Here is a 10,102-nt window from a genome sequence, read left to right on the forward strand (position 1 = left end):
CCGGCCCAGCAGCGCGGGGAAGGAACGGCGGGAGGCGGTTCCTGCGGGCGCTTAAAGCGGAGCGGCCAGCCCTCCGCGGCGGGGCAGGCGGAAGAGCGGAGCGGGAGCCCCAGCCCCAGCCCCTCTTCGGATTTATGCGCACCTGGCCGGGGTGCGGCTCGCCCTGGAGAAGAAAGAGGAGGGGCAGCAGCGTGACCGCGGCTCAGCGTCGCCGGCCATGTGCTCGGTCAGCGAGGGGAGCAGCACCGACCCCTTGGTGACCCGCTTCAGGCAGGTGGAGGAGACGCTGGAGAAGCTGCACCGGGAAAACAGGAGCTTGAAGAACAAGGTGCCTCGGTACAACGCGCTCTGCACCCTGTACCACGAGTCCGCCCAGCAGCTGAAGCACCTCCAGCTGCAGCTGGCGGCCAAGGAGGCCACGATCCGGGAGCTGCAGGGCAGCCTGGCCCGGCAGCAGCAGCAGCAGCCGGGGGCGGCGGGCGCGGAGCCGGCCCGCTCGCTGGTGGAGAGCTTGCTGGAGCAGCTGGGCCAGGCCCGGGAGCAGCTGCGGGACAGCGAGAGGCTCTCGGCGCGGAGAGTGGAGGCTCTGAGCCAGGTAAACACCGCGGCCGCCCTGGAAAGGGGCCCGGCGGGGGCGTGCGTGCCCCAGGAGCGGCGGCAGCGTTGGCCGCGGGAGCTGTGTCCTTTGCCCTCCTCTCCAGAAAAAACGGGTAACTTGCACCTAGCGAGCCCAGCAGCGGTTGTCTTGAACGTTTTGCGTTGAGACTGCTCGCTCGCGTTCATGGAGGCAGATCCCGGGCTAAGTGACATCCCCGGGGTGGCACAGCAGGTGTTCCGACCCGCGCAGGGCGATGCTGGTGCCTCTGGCAGGACTTGTTCCATCGCTGCGTGCCCAAACCTGAACTGTGCCACCTGTTAGCCAGCAGTAGTTCCCGCTGCCTTAGGTGCGAGGAGGTCAGCCATCAAGTCCTAAAACGAAAACCTAGCACGGCCTCGTAAGTCTTCATGCAACTGTTTTCACAAGGAGAAGAAAAAAAATAATAACCCCCCCTAAATTTGGAAGTTCTGCTTTTCTTACTGGAGGCCCTCCTCTTTATCAGATGCAACAGTTTTGTTCTGTAAGATGAACAACTGATGCCACCACTTTTTCTATTAGCGTTTTGTGTGTGTGTGGCTTTTTTAAAGTGCACTTAAAATGCGTTTTTGTATTGACATTAAGGCAGCGTGTTAATACTTGGAGAAGTAACTGGCAAGTCTGGGAAATTGGTGTCTTTTATGACTTAAAAAAAAAAGTCTCAAAACTGCATCCCCTCCCATCCCCCACAAATGCTGTTTTTGTTACTGTCATTAAGACTTTCCCATGTTCAGTCTGAAATACTTAAAGAATTTTAAAGCATATCTTTCTGTGTGAAGCTGCATAAAGGAATTTCCAAACCAAGCAGCAGTACTTAAAATTGAAACAAGTGTTTTTGTCATAAGTAGTCTCTTGACCCAATGCTTATACAAAACGTTTTCCATATATGATGTTCACCTAAAATGCATTTAAATAAGTTAAAAGTTTGGAAATTTGTAATAAGAGATGATCTTACTGACACTTTGCAGACAGATGACTAACCTGTGGCATCATATCTGACTATATTTTGAAGTCTGATGGTGAACGTCGTTATAGCAAACAAGAAATTTAGCATTTATGATGCTAAAGAATTTAAACATCAGTAATAAGAACAAGTGCTATTTCTGTAAGTTAGATATTAGTTTTATTCTTTTTAGAAATATTTTATGCCCAATCAGAAACACTGAAGTAATTGTCGCTAACAACAACAAAATCCAGACATTTTGTGAAGTCAGAGGCCTACGTGCTGGCAAAGAAGAGTGATTTTTACAGCTCCCTTAGCACTGCTGAAGAACTGGAAGGGCAGAGTCAAGCTCGTACCTGTCTCGGGGTCTACGCTGGCATCCAGGGCATCCCTGATTCTGGAGGAGCAGCACTGCAGAGGTTTCTCCTACCGGCATCCACTACTTTTTGAGAATATCAAGCACAAGCTGTTATTGACAGTCAGGACGGGTGTGCTTCAGATGCCGGGTATCTCAGGGCAGTTCACCCAGTAAGGAAATGAACTTCGTCCTTCTCAAAACACCTGCAGAGACATTAAGTTAATGTGGTGCGGATGACCCCACAGAGCTTCCAATTCAACAAGAATGTGTGGTGGCTGCGAGACAGTTATTTCCTAAGAGTTTGTCAGGCCCCGCACATACCTGGGAGAGTCAGCTGTGGCCAAAATAGTCATTGCTGCCACACTGATTTCATTTTCTGTTTGCTTGTCCTTACTGCTCATCCTTTCCTAGGTGGGATGGTTGCGTTTGCTCCCTCTGCTCTGTCCTCGTGACAGTGCCAGGCAATGAATGCCCTTCACTCATTTTTGATAAGATGACTTTCCCGTTCTATTTTTCTTTTGAGGAAAATCACTACTATCTGGTAATTCAGAATGCAGGACCAGTAAGCATTTTTCAGTCTGCATAGTTACTAATGTTTAACTACTTTGTTTCTTGTAAATTCCATCTTGAGTTTGTTGTTGCTGTATATCTTTTCATAAAATCTTCCTGAATTTTTGCTGATTGTTTCTTCATTCTGCTCACTAGGGCGTGCTTGTTGTATAGCTGTCTGAGCAGTTCTTGATTTTGATTGATCTGTCAATTCTAAGGTTGAGTGATTACATAGACATGAATTGGATTTATTTTACTTTTCAAGTACTTTGCAGTGAGTACAGAAGCAATTTGGAATTACTGCAATATGGAATTCAGTCTTAGACATATTTTGGCTTTTGAGTTCACTTTGCTTTTAAATAACTTCCCCTTCTCCTTATGTTTAGGAAGTACAGAAGTTGAATCAGCAACTAGAGGAGAAAAATGGAGAGATACAGCAGATGATAAATCAGCCTCCTTATGAGAAGGAGAGAGAAATCTTACGACTTCAGAAAAGCTTGGCAGAGAGAGAAAAAGCTCAGGCCACCAGCGATGTTTTGTGCCGTTCACTCACTGACGAAACGCACCAACTTCAGCGCAAATTAGCGTCCACAGCAGAAATGTGTCAGCATCTCGCAAAATGTCTAGAAGAGAAGCAAAGAAAAGAGAAGGGGAAATCAGATGACCAGATACCTACTGAAAAATCTAATCAGGTATTCTTACTGCTGCCATGTTCCTTTAAAGTCTTATTAGCTTCTGAGGTGTTAATTATAATATGATTGTTGTAACTGGGGATTGGTGAGAAACATCCCTTGAAATAATGTTGTGTGGGGTGAAAAGACTACCATGGCAAGCTCTAAATAATTCCAAGAACCAAAAATGTAGGATGGAAGCAGTTGTCAATCACGTGCATTTTGGCCATCTCACTTATCCTCAGAGCCTTTTTTTTAGAGAGGATCTTGGGAGTTCCCTTCCAACCTCAGCAATTCCATGATAACAGTTCTTGCCTGCATGCACAGCAGACAGTACCTTCTTTATGCCGCAGCATGGTTCTGTGCCTCACTAGATGGTGCTGTGCTTTTGAAGGTGGTTTGTCCTGATTACTTGTTCAAACATCTAAAATCACAAAACAAAGTAGAGCTATTTTAAAGTAGTATTTATATTAAGAACTCTGTAGCATGTGGTTTTCTCAGATCAGGACTTGGCTTTGCACATGTAGTACAAACCTACAGAAAATTGGTTAAGGAAGAATAAGTGAAGCTGCCTTACCAGTTGTGGGGTTTTTTCGTTGTTGGTTTGGTGTGGGTTTTTTGTTTGTTTGTTTTTTCTCTTTTCCTCTGGGGTCCTCCCCGGCCTCCCAGGGCAAAGTAATGTTTCTCTCCAGCAAGGATGTTTAAAAAAAATTGCTTCATGAGAGGAAGGTGGCGGAAACGCTACTGAGGGCACAAAGAAACACCTGGATTTTGGGGTACTTTGTTAATGGCTGTGTGGCTTTGCCGCATCACCACCTTAGGTGAAGCTTTTCAGCGTAGGGTAGAGGTAGATCATGTTGTTCTGTTGCTCCAGAAGTCATGACGGCTCACAGTCATTTAGTAATTCATGATAATACTGTGGGGAAATAACATTAGAGGTGCTGCCTCCAGTAACAGATCAGAGGATTGAGTAGGGTGCTACAGCCAGTTCTCACAAAAAAGGATAATTCTGTCTCATGCTCTTACTGCTACACAGTGGTAATGCTGTTTCACATGACCACTCATCTCTGCTTTTATGATAACCTCTATACATGCTCACTTCTACTTCATAAAACATCCCAGGGCCATTTCCAAAGAAAACTTACCCATATTAGTTACCTGTAAGAAGCAGTTAGAGGTTGACTAGATATAAGAAAAAACCAACTTTTTAAGGGACTTGAAGCGTTTAGTATTATCGTATTTTACATATAATTGATAGACAGGAAACTTGATTGACTTTGATATATGTAATAAGTAGCTAACCTTGTATAGTGGGGACTTCCCTGTTGAAGAAGAGAAATTTCAGATGCAGTTACTAGCTGATTCTAGGGAATTTTGTACAAAAGTGTTCTATATTACTCACGTACACCGGGGTTTTTTTAAGCAGATGTCACAACTGCAAAAAAGAGGTATCATTTTAGTCAATTATTTAGCAAGCAGGGTTTTTCTTCTCTCAGTAATTTCTTCCTAGTACTGGCCAAAATTGACAGTAATAACAAAGCAAGATGAAGGCAGATCTGTGTCTTTGCCATGCATCCCCTACTCCAAACAAGTAGTTTCCAAGGAGTTGGTGTAAACTGTTAAGCTCTGTTGTCATTAGTGTAGACACTCATGCAGGTAAAATGTGTGGTATTGTTCTTGTTACCTTTAGTAGGCTCAGAATTTGGCAAGCTAGATGTGTTTCTATGACGCTATGCAGATCTATTTAAAAGAAATAGCAAGGTGGTAAAAATCTGAGTACAATTTTGATCTGCTTATTAATTATAAAAGCTGTAGGCTATACTCCTAGTATTTAGAAATATACTATGTATCAATAAGTAGACCTAGATGTATGTTTGTTTCACTGATAGCAAATAGTTTTAGAGAAATGTAAAAAAAAAAAAATTACTTCCAGTTTAACAGCATAGCTACGTATTTTGGATTTTTATTTTAAAGTAACACTTCCTTTATCTGAAAATTATAGCTTTTAGACAATGAAACTTCACTTCAAGCTCTTATCTGCAACCTACAAGATGAAAACAGGATGTTAAAACAAAAAGTAGCTCATGTGAGTACTTTCATTCTGTACAAGATTAATATTTGATTGAGTATGTTGAATTACAGTCCATGTGGAGTAAGTAAGGCCTGGTTAATCTAACTAAATGGCAGTTTAATTTTTCATAGTCCTCTCAACACGGCACATAATCTTTGTTCTATCAGCTAATAACAACTTACTACTTTTTTGGTTTTTGTTAAAAATACACTGCAGAAGAAAATTTTTGTGTTCCTTCCACGCTTCCGTATTCCACCCCAGGAGAACAACGCTAAGCCCAGGGTAACCGCCAACCCCTCCCGTTCCATATAATTTAATAGTGTCCCTGTGGATCGGCAAATGGGGAAGGCTGCCTGGGAAGAGCCTGGTTTAGAGCACGATAATCTTCTACCCTCCTGTAAAGTGGCTTATCCACACTCAGCGCTTAGAGTCAGCATATTGTATTTTATCTTTTAGAGAATTTTGGTCCTGCATATATAGACAGTCTATGAAAGCTTGTGTCTTCATGACTCTCCTGGGTAATCTTTCAGGTGGAAGACTTAAATGCAAAATGGCAGAAATACGACGCGAGTAGGGATGAGTATGTGAAGCGACTCCACTTGCAGCTGAAAGAGATGAAGTCACAGCTGGAGCAGCAGCACGGCCTGACATCAGCACAAACTAATTCTGACCTGATGCACAAGGAGATATTCCGGTTAAACAAGCTACTGGAAGAAAAAATGAGCGAATGCATAAAAACGAAGAGAGAATTAGAAGATGTGAAGAAGGCTAGCGAAGGAGATAATGAGCGCATACAGATGCTGGAGCAACAGGTCATTAAGTTTCTTTTTTTTTCCTAGAGGTGGGAATTCTTAGTTTCTCCCCAGACAACTTAAGTCTAAGTGGGAAAAATGAAATACTTTCTTTTGACATTTGCCACTTGTCTTGTCACATTTGACTATAAAGATAATTAACAACATAAAGGAAACTCACTGCTTATGAGGTCTGCATGCAATTTTGCTGGCTTTAATACAAAATATGAAGGATCTGAAAAAGAAATGCAAATATGTTTAAATTACAGATATAAAAGAAACGATAATATTGAGATTCTGGCAATAAGTATTTACAGACAAAGGAATCACAGCCTCAGCTATTTAATCTAACCTGCCAATGCTCTAGTTTATAAAATATTAACATAATAATTCTTTTTCAGGTCCTAGTTTATAAAGATGATTTCACATCTGAGAGATCAGACAGAGAACGAGCACAGACTAAAATACAAGAGCTTCAGGCAGAAATTGCATGTCTGCAGCACCAGCTAGCAAGACGACAGGTAAGAAAGCAGCATGCTACTTTTTCAGTTAAAGCATGTCAACATGATTCAGGACTAAAATATACTTTTAAACATATTTAAAAAAAATCTTAGTGCTTCTAAAACCATTTCAGCTCAGTGCAACTATCAAACACTTACATTATTTCATAGTCAGTTCTCGTGGAGATGCTTCCCAATGCACATGTAGTAGCCCTTTGCAGTCCATTTTCCATCTATCTTGGATCAGCATAGTAAGGGTGAATTCTTAGAAGGAACAGAAGGATGGCCATGACTCTCTTAACAGTGTCATCTTTTAAGTAACATACTGGCTATATATGGTGTGTTTTCTAGAAGCCTTCTTTGTAACTATATTAATAAAACTCAAAAACTGATCGATATTTTATTTACAAATCTGATAAACACATGAGCGGTGTTTCAGATAAAGGTGATAAAGTATTCTGTTGAAGATTCTATTTTTACTGCATCATTTTCAAGAGCTCTTCTTCCTTCTCCTAGGACCCAAGAGACACAAGTAGTCATTTCAGAGTTCACCTTGGTAACCAAAATCATATGTACGTACAGAAGAATGTTGAACATCTCCGAGGCAACAGCCCAGGCCAAACAGGCACGAGAAGAACATCTTCGCAGTCTGAACAAGCTTCTCCTCCTGTGGACAATGGAAACTCGGGATCCGAGGGCAGGGCACAGGGTGAACTCAGATGCCCTCATTGTATGAGGTTTTTCAGCGATGAACTCAGCGATGAATTCCTCAAGCACGTTGCTGAATGTTGTCAGTGACCACATGATGTGAGGCGTGTAAGTCAATCACTACTTTACAGACAGTAAAACTTTGCTCCATACGTATCCCCTACAGTCCTAAATCAGAGTAATTCAAATGGACACCTCTTAGGAATTAGGAGGATGAACAATATCTACCTCTTATTTGATTTCACCTTCTCTTCGACTGTACGAAAGACTTCAAGTAAAGTGTTTTAATGAAGAACTATTTTTGACAACTATGAGGAAGGCAAGCATAATGCAAATTCTACTACAAACTAAACTGAAACTTACAGTGGTAGTTCACTTCAGAGTGCAGCTTGACTTGTATTTGAGTCCAATTCTTTACAGCAGTCTGAAGGCTTGTGAAAACATTTACTGAACTTGAAATTTTCCTTTTCCAAAAATGTAGGCTGAAGAACAGGGGAAGAGCATTTTGGCAGAAGATAGGAAAAAATGAATCTTCTTGTGTTTTTATCTGGATTAAAAGTGAAAGTATTTTCTTGTCTATTGAGGCTGAAATTTCAGACATCTCATCTGAAAATCCTTGTGTTCAGCAGAAATCAGGAGAAGTGAAGAAAAAAAGGGCTGGTTATTGACCAAAACTAGCCTGTCTCTTTTTGCACAGAAACAATGTACAGGGATATTTATTTTTTCTGTGCCGTAACTAACTATTTTACGCAATTGTAAATGTGTATTTGTGTAATTATTGATTGTATTCCTATTTTACATAAGGATTATTTTTATAATAAATGTGATTGTGCAGTTGCTTTACTGCATTAGTAAAGTGGTCAAAAATCTCTTTCAGTGTAAGTATTTAAATGTGAAATACTCCCAGTAACTGTACTAAGGGCTCACTAAATGTCTTGGTTTCAGATATGAATAATTTCATTACTTCAGTGATAACTAGTGTCTCAGACTATTTTCAAATATGTTGAAAAATCACTCCTCATGTGTGAGAGGAAGAATGACCTTTCAGATGCATGAGAACACATTTAACGCCCTACCCTGCCACACATCTGCGATGACACTGCTGCTAGCTTAAATTTCTTAGCCTATGTACACTGGAGATGAAAACTGCAACAAATAGGGGACTGTTTTGAGCAGAAGTATCAGAAGTTAAAACGCACAAATGTAACAGGGCCACAGGTTTTTTCAGCCTTGTCTCCAGGTGTTTTTCACCATGTCAGAGCTGGTAAAGGCCTGGTACAACCAGGACCTTTCATAATTAAAGAAAACTTACTTTAATACCACTCTGGTCTTCTGCTTTGCTTCCTTCCCAGTACTACACTTGCAAAGCACTGTGGATATTTTTCATGTTAGTTCTTTTTTTGTGACCTTGTTACAGCCCCAAAGGAAGATGATGGTTTATGCCAATTACCAGAAAAGATGCATGGGCCATTGCATGTAGTGTGCAGGTGCAGTGGTTCTTAATCAATTAGATCGTTAACTGGTTGCAAACCTGTGAAGGATTACTAGCCTGTTTTTCCCAACACACACAATTTTGCCTTTTTTTAGTAACCATTTTGTACATCACCTTTTAAGGTCTTAGAGATCAGATGTAGCCTACAGAATATAGGCTGAGAAACATATGATTAAACTTCCTGTGGCATAAGCTAATCTTACTTTTTCTAACTGTTCTCAGTAGACAAGCCTTGTTTACAGCTTCAGTGTGCACCGATACCATATTGCCACTGATACAGCGAAATATGGATTTTTTTTTTTTTTTTTTTTTTAGTGATTCACATCACAAGATAATTACGAACACAACAATAAAGTAAGTTAGATCTTGGCAGTGCATAGTTTTTTTAATTACATTTGAGATGATCACCGCTTTAATTTACATCAGTCAGAAGCTCAACTCTGCTATAGGTTTCCACTCCTGTTAACCCCTGTGGTGTAGTGGGACAGACTGACCTACAGCTATTAGAAATAGGTGCAAGAATTAAATATGAGAATCTGCAGTCCACAGAAATGAATAGTATATATACTTGTGGTTTTAAGACCTGTGAATTAGTCCCCTTGTCAGAGCAGAGGTTAGACTCTGAATCCTGGGAAAGGAGGGCACTTCAGTGCTGGGACAGTGGCAGTATCTCCGTAGAGGACCATGCTGGACCAACAGACACAAACAGGTGAGGTTATAGGCCAAGCACAGATTACAGCTGCCACCTAAAGCTATGCAATAAATGGCTGGAATTTGAATACCCCTGGCAAAACTCTGGGACAGATCTACTATTTTTTCAGTTGAAAAATACCTCACTTCAGAGCTATTTTATTTTACCATTTCCTACTAATTTTTTTTTTTCCAGTTGGTAAAAAGCCATACCTATTTTTTTTTCTCTTATTTTGTCTTAACCAAGAAACTGCTTACATACACTGTGAAGAACCACCAGCGTCTTACATGCAAATGTTTGTTTCAGATTATAGGGGATAAGCTATTCCTCCTAAGAAAATTTGTCTATTACCCAGTGCTTTGACTTTTACACCGAAGTCACTGGTAGACCTCTTGAAGGAACAGTATAAGATCTTTACTTGCCCTCTCCTCACCAGGCAAAGCAACCACATCAAGGCATCCCAAGTGATTACCACCATCACCTACATTCAAAATTCAGGTTCCTCAACTTGTAGACCAGGATATATTAAAACTGCCAGTTCTGCTGCCCCAACGCTGAAGTGAAAGCAGCCATGAGTTCCCAGCATTTTTTGAACCTTTTAAATTAAGGAAAGCTCCTTCTGGCCTCACACTGGTTTTCTCTGCCACTGGGATGGCCATCCAAGTAGTGTGCATCTTGTTTGGTTAAATGGTAA

At 41.4% G+C, this 10,102-nt stretch overlaps 1 protein-coding gene across 1 annotated transcript; it reads left to right on the forward strand.

The window, feature by feature from the left end:
* The first annotated feature begins 125 nt into the window (after nucleotides 1-125).
* On the forward strand, nucleotides 126-7,983 carry TNIP2 (TNFAIP3 interacting protein 2). Its single transcript, XM_065634282.1, has 6 exons — nucleotides 126-595; nucleotides 2,871-3,176; nucleotides 5,158-5,241; nucleotides 5,757-6,038; nucleotides 6,419-6,538; nucleotides 7,034-7,983. The coding sequence occupies exons 1-6, from the start codon at nucleotides 218-220 to the stop codon at nucleotides 7,313-7,315; spliced, it is 1,452 nt and encodes a 483-aa protein (XP_065490354.1). The 5' UTR covers nucleotides 126-217; the 3' UTR covers nucleotides 7,316-7,983.
* The last annotated feature ends 2,119 nt before the right edge of the window (nucleotides 7,984-10,102 follow it).

This window comes from Caloenas nicobarica, chromosome 4, assembly GCF_036013445.1.
Source record: "Caloenas nicobarica isolate bCalNic1 chromosome 4, bCalNic1.hap1, whole genome shotgun sequence".
In the NCBI taxonomy this organism is placed as follows: domain Eukaryota; kingdom Metazoa; phylum Chordata; class Aves; order Columbiformes; family Columbidae; genus Caloenas; species Caloenas nicobarica.

Bases quoted from the DNA above. Each gene is read 5' to 3' on its own strand.
- TNIP2 (XM_065634282.1), top strand. From the start codon at position 218: ATGTGCTCGGTCAGCGAGGGGAGCAGCACCGACCCCTTGGTGACCCGC. The intron at 596-2,870 runs GTAAACACCGCG...CCTTATGTTTAG, and splicing joins GAGTGGAGGCTCTGAGCCAG to GAAGTACAGAAGTTGAATCA. The intron at 6,539-7,033 runs GTAAGAAAGCAG...TCCTTCTCCTAG, and splicing joins ACCAGCTAGCAAGACGACAG to GACCCAAGAGACACAAGTAG.